This window comes from Typopeltis vanoorti, chromosome 13 (assembly GCF_054136105.1).
Source record: "Typopeltis vanoorti isolate ZY-2024b chromosome 13, IOZ_Tvanoo_1.0, whole genome shotgun sequence".
Taxonomy (NCBI): domain Eukaryota; kingdom Metazoa; phylum Arthropoda; class Arachnida; order Uropygi; family Thelyphonidae; genus Typopeltis; species Typopeltis vanoorti.
In genome coordinates this window covers 54,859,900-54,886,090 of record NC_143561.1, presented here as the reverse complement: position 1 = coordinate 54,886,090, position 26,191 = coordinate 54,859,900, and the positions used below count along the sequence as shown (strand labels likewise).

The 26,191-nt window shown below is 36.1% G+C and overlaps 1 protein-coding gene across 2 annotated transcripts in view; it reads right to left on the bottom strand.

Annotated features, from left to right (window-relative positions):
• Positions 1–26,191, bottom strand: part of LOC150100164 (endoplasmic reticulum junction formation protein lunapark-A-like) — a 242,674-nt gene that overhangs the window by 97,540 nt on the left and 118,943 nt on the right. For both annotated transcript variants that reach the window (XM_090402475.1, XM_090402476.1), the window contains one exon: positions 11,099–11,156. In XM_090402475.1, coding sequence (XP_090258601.1) covers positions 11,099–11,156 — 58 coding nt within the window. The remainder of the gene's footprint in view (positions 1–11,098; positions 11,157–26,191) is intronic.

Genomic DNA, 26,191 nt, shown 5'->3' with positions numbered 1-26,191 from the left:
AATTCAGATGATAATTGCGATGTTGAAATGAACATTGACATGTAAGAAAACGGAAATCATTTTGCTTCTTTACAAGGCTTTGATACGACTGCACCTGGAATACTGTGTGTGTGTGTAGATTTGGTCTCCTGGGTTCCATAGGGATAATGAAACTGAAAAAGCTGCAAAGATGATATAAGGATTATGAAATAGATAACAAGAATAGATTGAGAGTATGTGGACTGCAGACACTGGTAGATTATATCTCCATATTTGGGCATTTCATGACAGAAGAAAGAGGGATAACATGACAGAGGTCTATAAACTTTTAAGAAGGCATTACAGGATATTGGTTGATAAAATTTTTCATTATATTGAAAGTGGGGAGAGGATAGGATATCTGTGGAAGTTTGTGTGCAGTTAAGAAAGGGGGGTAACAGCTACATTTTTCTCTCATAGAACTCTGAGTGAGTGAAACAGTGACTGCTGATACTTCAATCTAGTGTGAAGGAGTTAGGAGTTTAAGGAAGGTATAACAGTTGGTGTGGGTAACGTATGGTTTTCCCTTGATGAGTTCTTGACTCTCTGGAGGTCTAACAACAACAAAATTTTTAAGTTTTGATATTGTGCACATTCATATTGTGATGAATTTGCAATCTAACAAGTGCTGGTTAAATTCTTTCTCCCTGCATTCCACTCAACAGATGTGCACTATTATGAGCTTTATTCCAATCATCAGTAATTTTACCTTCTAAATTATGGATAAAATTCCAGTGGCTGCACTGCCTTGAAATATGAAGGTATAAAACTTTTATACCTTCACATTTGGACATTTCTAATTGAATATCAGCAGCTTTTCCATATTTTGGGTTTTCAAAAGATTTTTCGATCTTAAATATTAATATTTCCTCCCAACAATCTTTTGAATGACTCCAGGTATCTAAGAAAATATCCAACTTTTATGTCATCTTTATCAATTCCGATTCCATTTACAGGTACTGATTCTCGTAGACAGGCTTATACGTTGGTTATGCATTTCTAAATCACTTAAGGAATTGAACAACGTAGATCCGAATATAAATTAAATTATACTTTAATAAATATTTCCGATATTTCAGCGTCACGTTGCCATTTTCAAAAGGAACTTACAAAAAGGCACGTGCACGCAGGCACTACAACACAGTAACTGAGAATGAAGAGGATGAAGCTATTGTTCTCTTAGAAGTCCTGAGAGTGCCCTCTAGCGGGCTAAGTAGTGTTCTTGGCCATTGGGCTGAAGGTCTGGTGATGTATGCCTCCCAAATTTGGGGAAGTCGCATACAACCAAATTTGTTGAGGTATGGAGAGTTTCTTATGGCTGAGGCTGATTCCATAAATAGTCTTTCGAATTTGTATTTGCTACGGTGTGTTACTGTAGCTTTCTTCCACCGTATTAAGTGGCGTGTATCCAGAGCATGGTCTGCAAGACCAGAATGGCTGTGCTTGTGAAAACGGATGTAGTCCTTGTGTTCAGAAATTCTGATATTCGCAGTCCTGCCTGTTTGGCCAAAGAAAGACAGTTTACAACTGCAAGGGACCTGGTATACACCAGGTGGGTCTAGGGGAAGTGGTTGGTCTTTGGTGGAGTGGATAAGTGATGCCAATTTTCTGTAAGGTCAGTAACAGGAGTTGAGGTCATGTTTTTTAAAAATTTTGGTAATTTTTTCCAAGGTGCCTTGGATGTAGGGAATGGTGATGGATTTGGAGTAATCTTTGTTGTGGCGGAGAGGGGGGGGGTGGTTTGTAGGTTTTAATATTTTTTGGATTTTTTTGGGGGGGGTAGCCATTGGCTGAGAAAGTGTTGAGGATGTGATTTAGTTCAGTGTTTAGGGCCATGTTGTTAGAATAGATTAATTTAGCCCTGTTGTATAGTGTTTTCACTACTCCATATTGTTGTGAATATATCTGCCTGTATGGGTGGGATTTCTATAAACTGAGAAAACCAAGGTTCCATCAGGCTGGCAGGTGACTAGTGTGTCTAGGAAAGGGAAGCTGTTGTTTTCCTCTTTTTCCAGGGTGAACTTGATTCTGGAGTGTTGGTTGTTTAAGTGTGTTAAGAAGGAGAGAAGTGTTTTAGATGCATTTGGCCAAATAGCGAACACATCATCAACATAGCGAAGCCATATGGTTGGTTTTTGTGGGTCAGAGGCTAAGGCTATTTCTTCAACGGTCTCCATAAAGAAATTGGCCAAGCGTGGGGAGAGTGGTGAACCCATGGCTGTCCCCTCAATTTGTTTGTAGAATTTTACCTGCAAACAAAATAGCCTGAGTTCATTGTGAACTGAAATAGGGCTGAGATATCAGGAGAAAATTTAGCTCTAAAGTTTCCTTGAGTGGGACATTTGTGAATAAGGAGGAGACGTCAAAGCTGACCATTATGTCAGTATGTTGGAGTGTAAGGCTAAAAAAAATAATAAAAATAAAAAATAAATAAAAAATTACAGGTACTCTTCTCCATTTCAAAGCTTTTTGCACTGGCAGAACACTGTGCCACCTTTCTGATATCATCATCATCACAAATTCCTGACATGTACCCTCAAGGGGGTGTACAGGATATGATAGTACTACATGAAAAATTTACATCATTACTAACTTCTTATCTATAATTTTCCTCCAAATCAGTCTGTTACTTGTCAAGACTCCAATATTATCATTATCAGATCTTATATTTCTATCGTATAAGGCACATTGTACCGTATCAATCCACCTATATCTTGGTCTTCCTCTGGGTCATTTTCCTAATCTTTTCTCGCCCATTCTGTTTAAGTGACCATACCACCTGAGATTAGCTCTGCTAACGCATTCCTGGATGCCTACAATGCCAAGTTTTTTCCTAATATCCTCATTTTTAATATGGTATTGCCATTGATGCCACCTGTTCATGCCTCTAATCTTTCTCAGGACTCTCATATCTGCGGTCTCTGGCCTTTGGTCAAGTGTTTTACTTCTGACCCAGCTCTCAGATCCATAATTTAAAACTGGTTTGAACACTGTCTTGTATACAGCTAATTTAGTGTTCAGATTAATTTCTTTCTTATTCCATATGAATTTATTCAATTGACTTCCTACCATACCAGCTTTGATGATTCTGTTATCTATTTCCATATTTAATTTACCATCTTCACTAAAAATCGTGCCTAAGTAGCTGAAATGTTTTACTTGATCCACAGGTTCTTCGTTCACAACAGAGCTGACATTTTCAGCGATTCTGCCTATTTTCATTGTCTTTGTCTTTTTATTACTGACCTTCATACCATATCTATTACAACAGTTATTCAATTTAGTCAAGGAATCTTGCAGACTCGTAGCAGATTTATTGATAAGTATAACATCATCCGTATAAAGCAAAGAGCTGACACTAACACCTCCAATTTTGATATCATGTTTAATATCACTTTCCTTCATAATGAATAACAGAGGGGATAACGTACATATTTGTCTCACACCAGATTTAACATTAAACCATCTTCCTGTACTTCCTTCAATTCTAACTGCCGACTTACAACTCAAATACAGACTAAGCTTGCTTGATATAATGTCCCATTGACACCATATAACTGTAGCATATTGAATAGCTTCTCTCTTGGCACCTTGTCATATGCCTTTTACAGATTGACAAAACTTAAATACAGATCTTTGTTATATTCCCATGCTTTCTCAACTATTTGTCGTAAAGTGAAGAGCTGATCCTGACAGCCTCTATTTGGCCTGAATCCAGCTTGTTCTTCACCAAGCTTTTCTTCTGCAATTCTTCTCAACTGTTTCTCAAGTATGCTTGCATAGGTTTTGCCAGGACACTCAGTAGGGAAATACCTCTGTAATTCTCACATTTAGTTTTATTTCCCTTTTTATATATGGGTACTATGAGAGCTCTACTCCAATCATCGGGAATTCGTCCCTCTGTCCAGGCTTTTTGAACTATGCAGTGCAGCCACTGTAAGACTTTTATACCACCATACTTCAGCATTTCTGGTCGAATATCATCTACTCCTGCTGCCTTTCCACATTTCAAGCCTTTGATGGCTTTTCTACTTCAAGTATGGATATGTATTCCTGACCGTATGCCTGTTGAGTGTTTTTTTTACCACTGTGCTCTCACTGCTTGTTTCATTTAGCAATTTTTCGAAGTAATTACTCCATACTTCAAGGATATCTTTTTCTCCCGTTTTCATGTCAACTTTATCATATCTAACTCCTTTTACAGCACTCTTTCCTCCATTTCTAAGCTTCTTCAACAACCTCCAGAATATTTTGCCACCACCTTGATATTTATTTTCTATATTCTTGCCAAAGTCCTCCCATGAATTTTGTTTAGCTAGTTTTACACAGTGTTTAGCATCCTTGCATTTGTCTCTGTATTCTCTAAGAGCACAAGCTGACTTATTTGCCAGGAACTTTTGATATGCTTTCTTCTTTTCCTTCACTGCCTCTTTAAACTTCCTGTGTCCACCATGGAGTTCTGATTTTTCTATCCTTGCAGACAACCTCACCACATGACTCTCTGGCTGAATCAATCAGGGTTTTCTTCAAGAATTGCCACTGAATCTCCAAGGTTTGGTTCCTGTTCTCAAACTCTTATTTTTTCTTCAATAATCTTTGTGTATTTTAGTTTATAGTTCAAATCTGAGAGCTGCTCAACCTTTTATTCGCTTTAAAACTTTCTTACACATTATTCTTTTCAATATGAAATTCAATTTTATCCTGCTCATGACTAAATAGTGATCTTTTTTAAATAACGAAACCTGTGGCGAGGTCATAATTAAAAGAAACACACATATTAACCACAATAAAAATTATTTAATGTAAATATTTCATTAACTGAAATATTTACATTCTGTTCAGAAACACATCTCGGAACATCAAGACCACACTCGTCTTTTTAAACTGCAAAAATCTGGCCTTTTTCAACATGGAATTCAAAATCCAAGCTATAGGATCCATTGGGAAAAGTCTAAACTTTTGCATAAATCTTTATATAAACATGAATGTTTATATAAAGAAAGTTCTGAAGCCCTTCTACACGGGCCAAATTTAAACTGCAATGCCGTTCTTAATATTCCTAAAGAATGGGAAATTGTCATACAAAATTGTGCAAAATAATTATTAGTATTTTTGTTTTTTTTTTACTTCTGTAACACGTCATGCACGTTTAATGAGATTCTATTGTAATCATGCGTCCTAACTGTATGTTATTCCTATTATTGTTTAAACTATTGTACTGATGATGTCCTAAGATACTTATTATGAAATATTTACATTAAATAACTTTCGCTGTGGTTAATACGGGTGTTTCTTTTAATTAAATAGTGATTGCTTCCAATTTCAAATCCTCTGTACACTCTCGTGTCCTGCACTAGGGAGAAAACATCACTATCAACAATAACATAGTCAATGAGACTTTTTTTATTCCTTGCCTCTTCTCTCCATGTGAATTTGTGCACAACATTTTTATGTTGGAACATGGTGTTAGTAATAGCCAGTTCATCTCCTGAGCAAAAATCCAACAGGTATTTGGGATTATTATTGGCTTTGCTCTTTTCTCCAAATTTTCCAACAATATTTTTATATGTCTGACAATCATTTCCTACTCTGCTATTTAGATCCCCAACAAGGACCAACTTTTCCTTTTTCATTGTGTCAGTTGCTTTTTCTAAAGCATCAAAAAATTCCCCCACTTCTACCTTAGTAGAACCTTCTGTGGGACCATAGGCACAAATAAGTCTCATTGTCCAATTCCCCATTCTGATATCTGCCCACATCACTCTACTTGAGACTGCCTGCCATTCAAGAAGATTAGCCTCGTATTTTGTGTTGAATACTACGGCTACTCCTTCTTTTCCTCGATTGTCATTTCCTGAATATTACATTTTGTATTTATTGTTCAGAAAGATCTCACCAGTTTTTGTCTTTTTTGTTTCAGTCACCCCTATTATGTCGATCTGGTACTTATCTAATTCCTCAGCTAGCTCCATTTCTTTGCCATTCAGGCTTCTTATGTTGATAGTACCGATCTTTAACTCTGGTGATGTTGAGTTGGGGTGTGCTTTCAGATTTTCCTTTCTGATATTAATCTGCTATATGCTTGCTAATATGACTTAATTTAGCTACTACGTTTTATATATTGCTTCACTTTCTTATAGTTTTTTCTTTATAATCTCTCAGAGCATGCTGACTTAAAGAACTTTTCAATACGATTTCTTCTTTTCCAGGACTTTAATTTCCTGAGTTCATGATGGAGTTCTGATTTTTTAAAAATATTGTTTTAAATCCTTACAAACAACTTTACCATTTTGCCTCTGTGGATAAATCAATTAATGCTTTTTTTTCCAAGTCTGCCATTCAGTCTCCAAGGTTTGGTTCTCGTATTCAAATTGTTTCATTTTTTTTCCTGAATAATATTTACATTGGAGTTTACAGTTCATCTTTGCAAGCTGCTGAGTTTCATTCTTTTTAAAACTTCTGTACATATTTCAATATGATATTCATTTTTATCCTGCTCAAAACTAAATGGTGATCACTATTTCAAATCTCCTGTATACTCGTTTCCTGAATTAGTTTAATGATATTACTATGAACAATAACATTTTTTTATATTTGACATATACATGATCAGATACATATGCTACAGGTCACAAGATCTGTAGCATATCAGTGATGTGGGCAAACATTGCCAATAAGACTTATTTGTCTTCTCTTCATCCAATTTAAAATGCATTTTCATGATGGAACATGGTATTAGTAATGGCTAGTTTCACAAAAATGAAAAAGTAAAATATTTACATCCCAGAGTATCCTTAGGAAAATTAATAAGAGTTAGTTATTTGATATGTGGTTTGAAAGTAGTGTGAATATTACATTTATGTAATTATACACTAATTTCAAATTTCCATTCTTAGTTGTACAACAGTCCCAGATATACACCCTCTATCCAAAAAGAAACTGAACTTTTTGAAAATAGAAGAAACTAGTGGTGCCACCTGTTGTATCTTTTTGTTGTCGAAAGCGGCAACTTTCATTAGTGTTGTGTCAACAGTTTATGACAGTTGTTTCATTAGAAACCAAGTTATAGTGCCAAGAGTGACGGTGTTTTGATGAACGGTCTTAAAATGAGTTTAAAACAGAGAACTGTGATTGACTTTTGTGTTAAACTTGGTAAAAGTTTTACCGAAACGCATCAAAATGCTTCAAAAAGTGTACGGTGATGAATGCTTATCCCGTACAGAAGTTTACGAGTGGTTTAAGAGATTTCAAAGTGGTCATGAGACGCTTGAGGACAACAAAAAGCCGGGCAGTCCAAAAACTGGACTGAGCGAAGTTAACATACATGATTTAATCAAAGAAAATCCGAAATCATCCATGGGATTGATTGAAGATGAATTGGGGATTCCAAAATCAACTGTGCACAAGATTTTGTCTGAGAGTTTGGGCTTTCATAAATTGAATTTGTGATTTGTTCCCCACAAGTTGACCGACGACCAAAAATGTATCGAATTGAACACTGCTCGTAAGGACTCAAACTTCCTTGAAACGATCGTTATTGGTGAACAAAACACAGTGTTTTTGTTTCGTTATCGCCAAAAGTAAAGACAATGCTGATTTGTTTCTACAATTCCAAGGGTATTATCCACAAAAAATTTGTTCCACCTGGCCAAACGGTCAATGGTGAGTTTTAACTCGAAGTTTGAAGCGATTGATAGTGAGAATTCGTCGTGTATGGCATGAATATCATGACAACCGACCAATCGTCAAAACATACCGTCACTCTTGGCACTATAACTTGGCTTCTAATAAAACAAATGTCATAAACAGTTGACACAACCCTAATGAAGGTTGCTGCTTTTGACAACAAAAAAGATACAACAGGTGGCACCACTAGTTTTTTCTATTTTCGAAAAGTTCAGTTTCTTTTTGGACAGAGGGTGTATATGGAGTATTTATTTATTTTAATATCTGATCCACACAAAAGGCCATAAGACAAGACCTGTAAGCATATTAGTGCTGTGTGTGTGTGGACAAGAGGAAAAGAATAAAGGAGAAATCTGTTTACATTTTGTTTGAACAGCTCAAGATTGTATTCTTTGGGGAAGGCAGAGTACGGGAGACTGATCCAAAGAACAGAAGTAGATGGAATGAAAGAGGAAGCAGTGAAGTTGGTTCGATGAAATTCAAGATGGACTGTAAAAGGTTGTTGGTTAGCAGTGGCCAATTCAGCAGAGCACTGTTCATGCAAGTATCTATAGAAGAGGCACAAAGCAGAAACTAAATGCCTGTGAGAGGGATTGAGGTGGATATGTGAGAGAGGGGGAATCATTAATTAGAAAGATTGCCTTGTTCTGGATAGAATTGAGCAATAATAGAAAGGATGTTGGTGGATGACCCCAAATACGGGAGCAATATTCTATGGTTGGGTAGATGGTTAGCAGCGGTGAAGGTATGAAGTAGTGTCTTGTGTGAAAAAGAGCACCAAGTTTTTTTGGCTGCTGCAGAAGCTATAGTTGAAATGTGTTTGTGCCAGGAAAGATCTGAGGTGTAGGTCAGTCCAAGAAGAAAAATTTGATCATGTGTGAATATCTCAGTATTACGGAAGGTGGGGGGGGGTGAGGAATACAAGCTCTTTTTCAAAAGAGATCAGACAGAATTGAGTTTTGGTGACCTTGAAGTCTATGTGTTGTGCTTGCGCCTATGGGATACAGCTAGGAGATCAAAGTTAAGGCCAATTGTCATGACAGAGCTTGAGGATTCTAATACTTAGCACTACACAGTTTGTCAAATGAAAAAGAGGAATGGAGTGTATGTATGTGAGAGCAGGTCATTTATATACAAGAGGAAGAGAGTGGGTGAAAGAATAGAATACTGGGGTACTCCTGAATTGATGGGAACATCTGAGGAGAGGAAAATGTTTATCATGACACATAGTGAGTGACCAGTCAGAAAGTTGGTAATCCAGTTGCAGAGTGTGGAAGGCAGGCATTTGACGGCAGTTTGCTAAGTAGGTTCCTGCACCAAACCCAATCAAATGCCTTTGAAATATCGAGGGCAACCACGTCAGTTTCTCCAATTTTTTTCATGGCTTGAGTGTTCAGATGTGGGGGGTGAAAGCAATATCAGTTGTATATTGTGAGTGGCAGAATCCATACTACTGGTCATTGATTAGTTGGTAGGTCTCAAGGCAGTTCAAGAGTTGGTTGTTGATGACCTTCTCCATAATTTTGGAGAGAACAGAAGTGAGAGCAGTTGAACAGTAGTTCATTGGTTGACTTATCACTTTTCTTTGGGATTGGCTGGATGTGGGCCTATTTCCAATTGCAGGGTAGATGTCAGTTGGCCAGCTTGGTTGGCCGAGCGGTTACCGTATCTGCTCCTCCAGCCAATAGGTTGCGGGTTCGAATCCCACCGTGGGTATGGATGTTTGTGATTTTCTGTGAAAATACTAGTGGTGGTGGTGGATGGTAGATGGCGTTCATGTAGTGTGGTTCGCTGTAGTTGGTGGAGACAGAGAGCTGTAGAGTAGGTGCCTTCCCTCAATGAGTCTTTGGACTCCCTGGAGGTGTCATGTAATAATAATAATAAGATAAACTGAAGAAGCAATACAGGATAGGTGTTAGTTCTGGGGCACAGTTTTTTTAACACAATAGGTGGGATACCATCACGATTAGATGCCTTGTTTGTGTTCAGGTTAATGTTTCTTCAGATTTCTTTCTGGCAAAAGACTGACTTGGTGACAAGGAGAGAGCTGTTCATGGTGGAGTGGAGGGAACTTTGCCCAGGTCATCAATGCAGGAATTGGAGAGAAGAGTGATGCCTGTAAATCGATCTTGTCTTTATGTGAGGTCAGTACCATCCAGATGTGAGAGTGGTGGAAACTTGCCTGTGTGGGGGCAAAAGTTATGCCCAATGGCCTTGGCAAGGGACCAGAAGGAGCGACTGCCATTTGGGCAGGAGGCAAGTTTGTCCTTTCAAAGTCCAATTTGGATTTAGTGATGATTCTTTTACAACTGTTGCAAGCTGCAGTATATAGGCAGAGTGAGCAGCTGGAGTTTTGGTCTTTAGCAATTCATGGTAAGCAGAGGTTTTTTTTCTTTTACTGCATTAGTGCACTTTTTTTGAGAACCAAGGTTTTAATAGTGGCTGAGAATTTTTAGTGGAATAAGAGAAGAAAGTCTTCATTCTTGTGAGAATGATTTCTGTTATTTGGTCTGAGCAGGTGTTTGGTTCAGAAGAACTGAAGCAGTGAGAGCATGGGAAAGAGGAGTAGAAGTCATGGAAGTTGTCACATTTGGCACCTTTTTAGTCAAGGGACATGAGATTGAGAACTGGTGGATGAAGGTTGTTCTGTGGCAAAAGAGATTTGTATGAGTTGTGATCTGAGTTACCAAGAGGAGAAATTACATCTGCAGTATACTTGGAAGGGGAGGCTTGTTAGGAAGAGGTCAAGTGTTGGCAAATTGGAGGGAGTTGACAGGTATTCTAGTAGGGAGATTGATGAGCTGTGATAGGTCATTACTAATGGCAAACATTTCAGCATCCCTGGTTGCTTGATTGGTGAAACTGGAGTAGAGAAGCAAATAAGAGTTGTGTACATTGAAGTCTCAAAAAGGATGACCTCACTTTTGGGACATTTCAACTGTAGAAAGCTGAACTTTAGAGGGTGATAACTGAAGAGATCAGAGTGGTTAACAGAGTTTGGAGAGTGACAGAGACAGCATATGAAAAGGGCATGTTGATTCGGTAGAGAAATTTTGAGTCAAAGCAGATCAAACAGTGGGGATTCAAGGTTTTGCAATTTCTGGCATGGTATGTCAGTTCTGATGAATGCACAAATGCCACCCTTGTGGTAGAAAGAATTGAAGTAAAAATAGTAGGTTGACAACTATTTTTATCTTTGGTGTATAACAAATTTATGATAATATACATACACCTTGGAATTATTTAATGATTCTTTAAATGTCCTTTGGATTTGTATGTTGTGCTGAACAAGAAGGCTCAACTTAAAATTTTGATGCGATAGAATGATAATTTCATTTTATTTTAAATTTTAGCAATAAAATATTAGTTAACTGCAGCCAGTGGGAAAACTTGCCTGTTTCTTCTTGTGGTACTTTTGGTGAAGCCTCTATTGCACGCCTTTCATCAAAACTCTAAAACAAGAAATAAAAAAATTAAAAAAAAAAAGAATTAAAATCGCAAAAGATTTAAAATAAAAATGTCTAATCATCTAAGAGCAGCTTCAGAATTGACATCTTATAGATTTCAATTTTGTACTTGCTTTAGCCTAAAGAAAAACGATCATAATTATTACAGTGGTATGACATATACCAAAATAATCTTTTGATATGTTGCCTAACTTAATAAATGCTTGTGCAAATATTTTCCTTGAAACTGATTACTTTTATGAAAATAATTTGTATGGCTAAATAACCTTATATAAATTTTTCTATAGATATCATCATCTCATCCAACAGTAGGCCTAGTGACATGTTATGGTCCTATTTCTTAGCTAGATTTCTTGGCAATTTTCTTCCTTTAGGAATGTATCAAAAATAAGATTATATCTTTGTTTTTCATTTCGACTGATGTAAGTTATTGTTCATCACATTTTCTGGTGGTCCAGGTTTCCATACCATTGGTAAGGACTGGTCTTGCCAATGTCTTGTTATGCTTAAATTCTGGTATGCCTTTATGCTTTTGTTGGATTAAAAAGCTGATTAATTATTCTGAGTGCTCTGTTATATTTTTGATTATTATTAACATTGCCAATTTTTACTTTGCAAGTCAAACTATAACCAAAATAGTTAAAGCAGTTTACTTGTTCAAGAATTTTATTTCAAACTAATTCCTTTCCTTGAAAGGCCATAATTTTAATTTTTACAGTTGATATTTCTATATTATTCTTTTCTGCAACGAGGTTTTAATTGAATATAGAATACTGTTTTCATCTTCATTATTGGCCAGGAGTACCTGATTATCAGTGTATAAATGAATATCAAGGTGGCTATCAGTTTGTAATGCAATATTTCCATGAAGTGCCAGTCTCCAATGTCTGACAATATATTGATATATATCAGAGTGCCGGAGAAAAAGAGCAGTGTGAATTTATTGGTATCTAATTTGACTACTATGAAGTTATATCCATAAATATTGTAGATTGTTATTGATTGTAATGCATATGTTCTATAGATATATTCCATTAAAATATACAAAATGCACCAGGTTGAAGTATTGAAATATCCTATTTTAGGATGAAAGAAACTGGTTTGTATGTTCCTGTCATCAAATATGGCAACAGTTATAATCCTACTGTAGAACATCCAAGTATTAAATGTCAGGATTAAATCATCAGTCAGGCATTTTTGTTTATATAAATTAGCATAAATTTAAATATTCTGTTTCAAATTACCAATTTCAGTTAGCGCATTTATATTGGGAGAAGTGCACAATTATTTCTATATGTGTGTGTGTGTGTATACATATATATATACACACAAGGTGATTAAAATTAAAGTATCCCTGTTTAAGGCTTTATGGAGTGCCATCCAGTGCTCCAAAGAAGCAAACCTTTGCAGGAATGCGTTGTGTATCATGCAGAAGTGATATCTGCAAAAAAAAAGTAGTTCCAAAATTCACTAACTTTGTCCCAATGTGTTTTACTCATGAAGCTGTACTATCTAAATAATTGTGAATTTTTCCACCCTCCTCGACAATAAATGTTGACAAGATCCACTATCGTGCGTGCTCTGCGACAAATGATTAGTCATTTTGAAGAAACAGAATCGGTGGGAGTTAGACCTGACAGAGGTTGCAAACCTATCAGTTTACAGTGAATGTACAACAAGTGAATGAAATTGCTACTGCCATTGTGGAGCAGGCTATGAATAACAGCATTGGTTCCTGCAGTGCACATGCTGCATCAAGACACATGAATGTGCCTTACAGAACTATCTGGAAAATTCCGATTTCTGCCCATTCAAGATAACCATGACACAAGAATTGTGCCCCATGAATGATTTTGTGAGGAGATGAGTCTCACTTTCACATGAACGAAGCTGTGAATAACCACAACTGCCAGGTATCGCAGTTGTGGGTATTCACAGGATGATCCTGGTGAACAAGCCAGCCACTCGCCTTGTTCACCTGATCTGATCCCCTGTGAATTCTGGTTCTTGGGATTTCTCAAAGACAGGGTTTATCAGGATCATCCTGAAACCTGCGCTGAAAGACAGCATAACATAGCATGTGTGCAACATCAGTCCTGACCAGCAGCGTTCTGTCATTGAACACAATAGGCAAAGGATGCAGTTTGTGGCATACGAGGAAGGGCAGCACACTGAACACTACAGCCCGTGAATGAATAACAGAAGTGAATAAAAACATGTTATTTATGCTTGTGTCACTTTTCTCCTTACACACAGAAAAATTACTACATCTACATTTGGTGCATGGCCCCTGGTGGTGAATTTTGGAACGACTTTTCTTTCTCAGATATCATTTCTGCATGGCGCACCATATTTTCCTGCAGTTTCGCAGCATTTGGATCACTGGATGGGCCCCATAAGACCTTATATTTCCAGAGATACTTTAATTTTCATCACCCTGTGTGTGTATATATGTATGCATAGATACACATTTGTGGATCATTTCAAAAGTTTTGCACACTGTACTCCTGTTGTTAAATCATTTATAAGCTCAGTGTAAACTCCATTCTGCCTTATCACTGCTGTTTAACATTGGGGTAAATCTTCTATTCCTGTAGCAATTTTGATCACCTTGTATATAGTTGTGCATGGTCTACATATTATGTTTATGCATAGCACTAATTTTTAACAAAGTGAATTTGCTTGATTGTAATTTAGTCTGACCTAAAATTAGTATTATAGTTTAATATCTGTCTATGTTTAAAATATATAAAGTTAAAAAGATTTACTTAGTTGAGAGAAACTGAGTTTTTATTGCTTTCAAACAAAGCGCTGCAAAGATAACATGAATGGTGGCAGTTTCCTATACTTCATGACTGAGGGGGAACTGGAAGTATAATCCTGGGGCATGCCAAGTGAAAAGAACATGATAACGAAGTAAACAGCTGGATAAAGCTGTGTAAGGAGAGATACAGATATTAGTGATATGAAAGAGTTTTTGGAACTAGTGAGAAAAAGTTCTGTTTGTAGCAGTCTTTCAGAAAGAAAGATGTTTTATATGTTATTTAGCTGTTACATTACAAAAGTAACTGGAATAACAGTTGTGGCAGAAATTTATAGGAACTTTGGAACTTGGTAAATGAAGTTTCTCCCCTAGGAAGAGAAATGTTTATGAGATATTAAAGGTTCCATTAGTGCAGTAATGTTAAGTGGTCAATCATTTTCCCTTGGGAATCCTTTGTACAAGAAGAGGAAAAAGATTGTAAATCTTGAAGAATAAAGTGGAAAGAAATAACATTTGTGTGCAATTTTTTAAGAAGCCATTAAAGGAGGAATGCTAGACAGTGTTTGAATCTGAAGATTTTATTTTCAAGTCTGAACTTTTCATATCTCTAAGAATAGATAATTTACAGATATTTCCAAGACAAAGTAGTTTTCAGGAAGAAGGACTGTTTCTATTGAAGAAATGAAGAAGAACCGTTTCTTTCAAGAGAGGTCCAGATGCAGTTAAGAACATAATGTTCATTTTAGCTGGTATATTTTTGGGTCCAAAAACTAGATAAGATGTGATTTAGAGTTCAGAATATTGTAAAGTTTGTTTTAGTATTATTAAACTTTTTTTTTTTTTTTTTTTTTTTTTTGTATAAGAGAGGTGGAAAGACTCAATTTACTTAATTATTATTGAGGTTTAAGATTGAATTTTGAAAAGTGATAGCAAATTGTCATAAATTACATATATCTAGGATCTCACTTGTTTACTTAGATTTCAGTATAGAAATCTGCTACCATTTGCAAACTACTTTTGAAATAGGCTCAATGGACAAGATTTAACTGTTTAAAACCATGACAGGATTTGATAAATAAATAATTAAACTTTTTACAAATAATAAGTTTTTAAAACCTTCTTTACTATAATAACACCTCTTTCAAAGTTGCAAGTTCTTTGCTATATGCTAGTGACTGTAAATTTCTATACTGTCAATAGCATATATCGAAGACCTTGTATTGTTTTATTAGTAGGCTTATCCATTTATGACACTGGTAAAAGATCATCACTCAAAATCAAGTATAAGCAACATTATAGCTGCTGGAAGATGCAGCTGCGATTAACTACAGCAATTAACAATGCTAGTATAAAGATCAGTGTCACTGTCTATAGACCATTGGAAATCTGCAATATGGTTAGTAGTAGGACAGCATGCAAAGAGCCGAGTCTTTGTTTCTGTATATATGGATAACTAAATATATGCCAAATAGCAATCATGGCAATTAACAATGCTAGTATAAAGAGCACTGTAACTATCAACAGAACACTGGAAATGTAGATAAACTGACACACCCGATCAAAGAGAGGGTCATATATACCTGGGAATATCACATGCATGAATGAATCATCCTAACTGTAAAGGTGACAAGGTGCTACTGGTGTAGTATCTGGATCTGTTTCTCCTGCTATGAACTTGAAACTTTAGTAACACCCGAAAGGATGAACATTAATGGATATGCAATACTTTCAAAACATTATGGTAGTTATATGAAAAAGGCAGTGCAGTTAGCCTAGTGGCTTTGCGCTTTGCAACCATATGCCTGGGGAAGGAGTGTCCCAGGTTCGATTCCTGTCGAAGACGTGAGGAACTCCAGGATCTTCCTCAGGCATAGCCAAGTTAGCCGGTCTTGGGTGCGGGCAGTAGGTTTTTTTCCGCCAGTTTATCTGGCGTTTTTCATCCCGCAAGCAGGCAAACCGGCCCCGTGAACATACGCCTCTACAGCGAAAAAATAATCCTCCCTGCGCGACAGGTCGGTTGGGAGTGGTACTAACAAGAAGTCGCATCTAAATTAACACACAGACCCTGCATTGGAAGTGGGAATAACGCATAGTGAAAGAATGGTAGTTATATGAAACAGGCCCACATATTTCAAAACTACAGTATACAACGTCATACTGCAGAAATATTGCCAAATGGTTTGAGGAAAATGAGGCAGAAAAAATTGACAGGCTTTCATAGAATCCCAATATCATTCTATTAAAACACTTTTTTTGGAACAAAGTGGAACATTAGAGAAAAGAGAGACCTGTGTGTACATGACACTGGTTCATGCTGAAGGATAAATCCAAAACATTCAACTCCTATCATCATAAACTGGTGGGCGATATGCCTAGAAGATAAAAAGAGTTACCAGAGATAAAGATGGGAAGGTTGTTTCCATTTTCCTATGAGATAATTGGAAAATATTGATTCCTACCTTTCAACCTGAGGCAGTTGAGATGGCATGGGTGTGATGTGATACAAAAACACAAGACACTATAACCAAGAAACTTAGTGGAAACAATTAAAAGTAAAGTCCTAGCAAGCATCCTCTGAAGCTAAGGATCATCTGTAGCCATTGGGTTAAAGGTGGTCTTAGAATTTGGGTAAATTAATGCAGCCATATGTTGAAAATAGAGAAGTGCTTCACTGCTGATGCAAAGATTTCTGGCTTGTAGATCACGCTAACTTGTGACATGCATATTATATCGGTATGGTTATGGTACAAGATATTGATAAAGCTAAGGATCTTGGAGTTATGGTGGATAGGAAACTGAAGTTCAAACATCACATCGCAAAAACAATTTAGACGATAATTGCGATGTTGAAACGAACATTTACAGGTAAGGATAAGAAAGTCATTTTACCTCTTTACAAGGACTTGATACGACTGCACCTGGATTACTATGCACAGATTTGGAGGGAGATAAAGAAGCTGTTGAAAGGGCACAATGAAGAGTTACATATATGATATCAGGATTATGAGAACAGATTGGGGTAGGGTACATTGGCTATAGACTGCTTAACAGAAGAATGAGGGTAATGTGATAGAGGCCTATAAACTTCTGAAGGGTGTTAAGGTTATTTACTGTTGAAATTTTTTGTTATTATTATTACAGGCGACTCCAAGGAGTCCTTTGACTCATTGAGGGACTCATCATATCCATCACAACTATTCGACATTCACACAGTATCTAATATACTTTGCCTTGAACTCATTCACTGTCATAGCACCCACAACAGACTCTGGCAGCTTATTCCACTCATTCACCAATTTAAAAGTAAAAAACCCAGCTCTAACACCCTTACTAACCACACTCTTGCCCAGCTTCCATAGATGTCCCCTAGTCCTCCCACCACCAGTCCTGTTCTCAAAAATATCCGCTGAATTAATCCTATAGAAACCCTTCAGCAATTTGAATGTCTCAATCATATCTCCCCTTTTCTGCCTATCAACCAATTTCTGCAACCACAAATCTTCAACCTGTTTTCATAAGGTTCATTCCATAGACCTGCTATCATCTTGGTCACTTGCCTCTGGATCCTCTCAACCTCCTCCCCATCAAGAAGAAATCTAGGTGACCAGATCTAGGCACAGTAGTCGAGATGGGGTCTTATCAAGGCTTGATACAGAGGAACAATAACTTGCTTATCTCTGCTCGTCAAAGTATTCTTCAGCATCCAAGTGATTTGATGAGCTGATTTAACCACTTTTGCAATGTGCCCCCCCCCAAACTTCAACTCCCTATCCACCAACACTCTCAAGTCCCTGGCCTCATCTGGAGTACAGTTCCACCAATGTGATATACTGCTGCTAATCTTTTCACCACAAAAATGCATAACCTTACATTTTGCCACATTAAATTGACATCCATTCTCACGTGCTCCGCTGTAAGGCAGGAAAGCGTCAGTTACGCAGCAGCCTTCGTTCAGTGCAGACACCTGCTCGAATTTGCAGTGAGTTTTCTTGATTTTCTTATTCATAAATTATTATTAATTAAGCCACCATGGGACTGCAGAAGAATAGTGACAGCAGCAAAGCGAAAAGAAAAGTTGTTAGAAGAAAAGATAGAGGTGAAAAAAGAAATCATATTCAAACACAAAAATGCCGTTCATGTCTCGAATCTTGCTATGCGGTTTGGTATGGCGAAATCAACGATATGTACAATACTCAAAAATAAATAAATAAATAAATGTTTTTATGGAAGGGGACTCCCCTTACTCACCTCCTTCCACTTACGCCATCAACTCTCCTCCGTATGTATAGTTAAAGTGAAGTTAAATTTTCGTTTTTATTTTATCTATTTATTGTGTTTATTCTTTTTATGCATTTTCATTGCGTTTGTATATGATCTTATGCATGAAGTACTGTTGTAAAGGTTTAAATAAACAATCATCTGGGGTTCGGGAATGGATTAATCCATTTTACATTAATTCTTATGGGAAAATGGTTTCAGTTTTCGAACAATTCGGTTTCCGAACAGCCTTTGGGAATGAATTAAGTTCGACAATATATATGTGTGTGTGTGTGTGTGTGTGTGTGTGTGTGTGTGTGTGTGTGTATTCTTGATCTTCTACTCGGTTGAAATGATACATTTTAAAGAATAAATTTTAAATGACTTTAAACCAAGATAAAATATTAAATTTTAATGATACAACTAGTTTCAGCCTTTTACAGCCTTCTTCAGGTATCCACTAAAGGTAGAACACAGTAATAAAAAATTGAAGTTACAAAAAACTGAGAATTACAGGCAAAAAATTCAATATATAATTGACACAAAAACGTATTATTCAAATCGTTCTATCCAACGTGCTATTGTTTGTTGCATGCATGCTTGCAGGTTCTCGTGAGCACCAGTATTGAACAACTGCAGTATGGCTATCAGGGATGTTATAACTCAAATTGCTGTTCAAATGTTCAGGATTAAGGAGAATTTCTCTGGACTCCACGATTTTCCTTTCAAACTCATCACTAGCGAAAAATGTTTTCGGATTTATCTCAGCAAACTGAGTGACTCTGTAGATCGTCATGAGGGTTATTAGAGAAAAGAACATGACTGAATAGCACAGATGCATGTGATCTTTTATATAAGATGTCTCTCTTATGCTCCTCAATATGCAGTTCAACAGATTTGTTAGTCTGTCCAAAATAAGGAATATTACAGTCGCACCATAACTTATAAACACCTGGATATTTCAGGTTATGATGAACAGGCTTCGGATGGCTTATAAGAGAACAGGCTTTAGCCAATTTATTGGAGACTGAACTAATGTAGGGTATTGAGATGCTCCCTTATAAATCAGTAGTTTCCGCAGTACACTACCTAGGAGGATCCAGAAGAAATTTCTTAATTGTTTTTTCAGAATATTTATTTTGTTTAAAGATAAGAGAAAGTTGTTCATTTTCTTTTTGAGTTCATCTGGTTCATTTAAAAGAGATTGTGCTCTGTGTCCTAAGGTAGAAATAGTTCTGAGCATTTGTGGTGGAAAGTGATGAGATTGACAGTGGAGATATCTGTTAGCATGAGTTGGTTTTCAGTATACAGAGATTTTAAATCTATCAGAGCATCGTGTAAGAATTACATCCAGGAAAGGAAGGCAGTTATTTCGTTCTAGTTCGGTAGTGAATTTTATATTAGGATGCTGGTTGTTAAGATGTTGAAGAAAATCCATGAGAGATGTGTGTCCGTGACTCCATATAATGAAAATGTCGTCAACATAATGTCACCAAAGTTTCAACTTAAGTGAGAAGGATGATTGTAATATTCCTTATTTTGGACAGACTAACAAATCTGTTGAACTGCATATTGAGGAGCATAAGAGGGACATCTCCTATAAAAGATCACATGCATCTGCACTATCCAGTCATGTTCTTTTCTCTAATAACCCTCATGACGATCTACAGAGTCACTCAGTTTGCTGGGATAAATCCGACAATATAGTACCATTTTTTGCTGTAGTGATGAGTTTGAAAGGAAAATCCTGGAGTCCAGAGTAATTCTCCTTAATCCTGAACATTTGAACAGCAATTTGAGTTATAACATCCCTGATAGCCATACTGCAGTTGTTCAATACTGGCGCTCACGAGAACCTGCAAGCACGCATGCAACGAACAATAACACGTTATATAGAGTGACTTGAAAAATACGTTTTTGTATCAATTATATATTGAATTTTTTGCCTGTAATTCTCAGTTTTTTGTAACTTCAATTTTTTATTACTGTGTTCTACCTTTAGTGGATACCTGAAGAAGGCTGTAAAAGGCTGAAACTAGTTGTATCATTATCATTAAAATTTAATATTTTATCTCGATTTAAAGTCATTTAAAATTTATTCTTTAAAAAAAATATATATATATTCATCTGTTCTGTGCATTATAATTTTTTTGTTGTGCTCAAAACTAAACAACAATTACTTTGTATTTCCAAGCGCCTGTATCCCAAACCAAATGTTTAATATCAAATTTATTGAGTCTGTTGGAGACATCACTATCAACAATAATGTAGCCAATAATACTTTGTTATATCTTGTGTACAAATGGTAATGATCAGTCATCTGACATGTACTTACCATCATTGTTCTTTTCTCAAAATTTTGCTAAAACATTTTTATCATTAAATTACTGATATGTACCCTCAAGGGGTGTAGAGGATAATTATGACAGTACTTTTTTAAAAACATTTTTATATGTCTGGAATTCATTTTCTAGTCAGCTCTTCATGTCTCTAACAAGAAGTATCTTTTCCATTTTATTAATTTTCCTCTATAATAACTCAAATTTTACTCCTTTACTAGAATCTTTTGTAGAACCAGAAGCACAAGTAAGCTTCATTTCATTTTGAAATTTGTCACATCACTCTACTTGAAAGTGCTTAACATTCAGGAAATGTATCTTCATGTTTATTGTAGAATATTATTTCTTCCTTTCCCTGATTACTTTTGCCTGAACATGACATTCTACAGCTATTATTTCCAAGTATTTCACCAGTTTTCTTATTTGTCATTATGCCAATATGGTATTTCTGAAATTCTTCTGCAAGGTGCACCTCTTTCCAATTAATACTTCTTACAACAATGGCAAACTTTAATTCTGCACAGTTGTAGATTGTTCGTACCTGACTTTTCAGTATTTATTTTAAGTTTCCTGGTGAAACAGCCATCTTTCCTAAATATTTATTATCTATAGATATAAAAATTCTTATAAATTTTATAATGTACACGTTTCATGACTGAGAATGCAGTTTTCTGCTCATGTTAATATTATTGCTAATTTTTATATTAAATGTCACAGCAGTAATATTTAATTCAGTTTAACGAGTCTTGAAGTGTGAAGCAATTTATTTAAGAGGACAGTATCATCTGTGTAAAATAAACTTCAATTCTATCTGCAATTTTCTAATTAAGTAGTTGGCTCTTCTAGAGACCTCTGGAACAGTTTGTCATTGTGGATACTTTGCCACAGTGAATTTCATTTAGAATATTATTGTGCCCAAAGGACTTTGGAAGGGACTTTTCAGCAGTTTGTTAAAGTGAGCGAGTTTGTCTTTATTTCTTTATAAAAGGTTTATTTACACTACAAAGTATTTTGAAGAGTTCTTTGTAGTGTAAAAAAAAAGTTCATGATTTTCTGGACTATTTGTCATAAAGTTAAAAATCTGGAACTGCTATTTGATTTTAACACAACCTGATTATCATCAATTTTAACTCAATGTTTCTTAGACCTTTTCTTATGAAGTATGCATAAATCTTTCATAGCATACTCAGTAAGAAAATTTCTTCGTAATTCTCATGTTCAGTTTTACTTCCCCTTTTAATATATTTGGAACAATGAGAGATCTACACCAATCATTTAGGATTTAATCTTTAATCTTCTGTACAGTCCTTTTGAATTAGGCAGTGCAGCCACTAACTTTTACATTTTCATATTTACGAATTTCAGGTTTCCATGTCTTTTTAGTTCCAGCTTTCTCTAATAATGAAATATTTCACCACTGCCTTCCTCCTGGATGTTTTCTACTAGAATTCCAATTCCTTGCTACTGTATTGAATAAGTTTTGAAAGTAATTACTCGAGACATCCATAATATATATTTTTTTCACTTTAATTACGTTTCTTTTATGGTGCTCATCCCCCCCCCCTTCCACACACCTCTTCAATTCTAAGCATTCTTAGCGGCTTCTAAAATATCTTGCCAACTTCATGATGTTTATCTTGTGTATTCTTTCCAAAATTTTCCAGTGACTTCTATTTCCACTTTTACACAGATTACCTTTTGTACATTTTTCTACATTCTCTAAGAGCACTTGCTTGCTAGCTAGAAACTTTTAAATGGTTTTCTAATTTTTTTGGCCTGCTTTCTAAATTCACATACCCACCATAGAATTCTTATGTTTTTATTCTTGTAGACAACTTCACCTACATACTTCTCTTATTGAAGTCAGTCATATTGTCTTTATATTCTTCCACTGTCACTAAGGTTTGATTATTGTTTGCAAATTCTTTCACTTTTCCCAATAGTATTTGAATATCTGAGTATGTACAATTTACACATGATAATTGTTCAACTTTCATATTCAGAACTTCAATACAGTCTTCTCAAGAAGAAAGCCACCACAGTGTAGTATACAGCAAACTTCAATAAAGTTCAGTTGGTCTGCAGCAACCAAATCCTCTGCTTTTACTTTCATGTTAGTGGGTCAGCTGACTTTTCAATGCCCAGTGAAATACCACCATCTAGCTTAGTGGAGGCCTGAAGTGGTGAATGCCATGTTTGTTCTTCAGAGTAGAGGTTCCAGTTTGTTTTTTCCCTTCCCCCCCTTCTCAGTGCAATGTGAATGATTGCACAGAGAAGGATTAGAGGTATTGGATACTTAATGATCCAAATCTAATTTATAGGGTAAAAATGGTGGGGCTGCAAGCCGGTTGGCAGATAGTGCACAGGCCCCAAATTGTCAGTAATGAGTTAAGAAACATCCAGTCAACTGGTGCATAATCCTGCTGCCAGACAATGGCTCCCACATACCACTGCTTGGAGTCCAAGCAGTGGTATGTAGGAGGCACTGTCAAGGCCATGTTATGACAAGGAGACTAGTTGCTCCCTGTATGGATGCCATGTCCAAAAATATCTCCTCTCACTGCATGCCCTCACTCATGGTATAGCTGTTACAGCACCCACAGATAAGGCTGACCACCTAGCATCACTTTTCCTCAAACTCCTAGGTAAACGACCAAGGCAAATCACATCCTACCATACTGGAAACTGAAATAATGGAGAAAATGTTCAACAACAAAACTTCTTAACCACTTAAATTCTCACCAATTATTCAAACAATTGTAGTAATTCTGCCATTCAGGATCTTTGGCTGACCTTTTATCCTACATCACCTGCAATGGAAGGTTTCAGAGGAATAAGTGCTGTCACAATTGACATTTCCTGAGTTCTGGATTGCATGTAGTGATCACTGAAATAATTCTTATAAGTATATAAACATTGATTTTAAATTCTAGTCTCTAAGTCTTGGTTTTCCAAGAAGTGTGCCACAGCTGTACAAGAGATCACAACAGGCTTCCATCAATTTTTTTTTTTTTTTTAAACATAAGTTGTACAAACTGCATTCTGGCTTCTGCCAAAGCCATCAGACCAGTGGCGGCTCATAAAGTTTTAAATGGGGGTGCTGCCTATACAAAATAATTTTAAAAAATTCTTTTATTCCTAATTAGTAACCAATTTATTAATAAATAAATCTGTATAATTATTTATTAATAAGTTGGTTACCGATTAGGAAAAAAATATTTTTTAAAAAATTATTTTGTATAGGCAGCACCCCCATTTAAAACTTCATGGGCTTTTTTTTTTTTTTAAAACATAAGTTGTACAAACTGCATTCTGTCTCCTGCCAAAGCCATCAGACCAGTGGCGGCTCGTGAAATTTTAAATGGGGGTGCCGCCTATACAAAATAATTTTAAAAATTTATTTTTCACTTGGTTAGACTATAATAAATTTAGTTTAATCCTTTATCCAAGTGTGAGCAAACAAAGTTTGCGCCTGAAAGTATCTTCAGGACTGGGGTAAGGTAGTACAACACCGGGAAACTCGTTGCAAAGGTGGAGCAAGCTAATATCACTCCTATCTCAGTATCTCCCTATCTCTTCAGGTGCAAATGTTGCTTGCTCACACTTGGATAAAGGATTAAACTAAATTTATTATAGTCTAACCAATAGTCTAACATCACTCCTATCGCTTCAGGCGCAAACTTTGTTTGCTCACACTTGGATAAAGGATTAAACTAAATTTATTATACTCTAACCAAGTGAAAAATAAACTTTTAACATCTTTCTCTAAATCCAGAGTAATTTAATAAAAAGGTGGCACACAGTTTGGCAACTCCTATAGGTAGAGATGACCTTGCTAATGCTTCTGCCTGGTATCTCCACTTGGGCCTGGCTCCCACTGAAGAGACCTCAATAAGGTCAAAACTAGTCTGGGTAGTAGCCCTTCCCTTAATACATAACATTATACATATCCACAAGAAGATGTGTTTTGCATTATGGGAGATACTGAGATAGGAGTGATGTTACTTGCTCCACCTTTGCAACAAGTTGCCCGGTGTTGTACTACCTTACCCCAGTCCTGAAGATACTTTCGGACGAAAACTTTGTTTGCTCACACTTGGATAAATAATTTTTTAAAAATTCTTTTTTTTCCTAATTAGTAACCAATTTATTAATAAATAAATCTGTATATTTATTTATTAATAAATTGGTTACTGATTAGGAAAAAAAAATTTCTTTTAAATTATTTTGTATAGGCAGCACCCCTATTTAAAACTTCATGGGCCACCACTGCATCAGACATAAATTTTGTCCAACTCTATTACTACTTTTATACTCTGATAGTTTGCCCATATCATTACCCAAAGAAAATGCTGATCTCCTGGCTTCTTACTTTTCCTTCAGTTCTTGCAATGATGATCACAGTAAATATCTCCCTATTATTCCAAATGTGTAATTATTATTATTATTATTATTATGGGCTACTCCATGATGACCTTAGACTTATTGAAGGAGACTCTAAACATCATGCCAAACACTACCAAACATTGGCACAGTATCTATCATACTTTGCTTTGAACTCATATTCACAGTCATGGGCACTTACAACAGACTGGCAACCTATTCCATTCATTCACTCTCCAAGCAAAAAAATCTAGTTCTAACACCCTTGCTCAGTTACAAAGAATTTTTTTTTTCCCCCAAGGAGAGTGCACAATGAAATTGTGGCCAACTCCTTATTGATTTTGCAATAATTGCAGTACTGTCTAAACAGCACTGGTGTCTAGACACTTTTTCACATAGGGTATTTGATCATTTTTGACATAAAGGCATATGTCTACGTTCTGCAATTGTGTTGTCAGCTTTCTTTCATGCGATGTTACAATAAATGTGACAGTGGATGGATCTTTATCCTGAAACCTTGAAACTAATGCTGGTGTTGACAATGCTCAGTTATGTCACCTACTCTCTCTTCCTTCTATATATCAACGATCTTCTTCAGTTGCTTGCAAATATAATACAGTTTTTGAAGATGAGAGTAAACTGCACCTCTCTTTCTCATTTGACAAACCTTGCACTTAAAATATCAACATCTCCAGAATATCTACTTCTACAATCCTCTAAACTCATCATCATCAAATTCCTGACAGGTACCCTCAAAGGGTGTACAGGATATGTTAGTACTACATGAAAAATTTACATCATTACTAACTTCCTATCTACAATTTTCCTCCAAATCAGTCTTTTACTTGTCAACACTCCAACATTATCAGATCTTATATTTCTATCGTCTAAGGTACAAAGTGCTGTATCAATCCACCTATTTCTTGGTCTTCTTCTGGGTCATTTTCCTCCCAACCTGGCAGAGAACACTTGTTTTGCTAATCTTTCTTCACCCATTCTGTTTAAGTGACCATACCCCTCAGATTAGCTCTGCTCACGCATTCTTGGATGCTGACAATGTCAAGTTCTTTCCTAATATCCTTGTTTTTGCCATTGATGCCATCTGTTCATGCCTCTAATCTTTCTCAGGATTCTCATATCTGCGGTAACTAGTCTTTAGTCAAGTGTTTTATTTCTGACCCAGCTCTCAGATCCATAAGTTAAAACTGGTTTGAACACTGTCTTGTATACAGCTAATTTAGTGTTCCAATTAATTTCTCTCTTATTCCATATGTTCT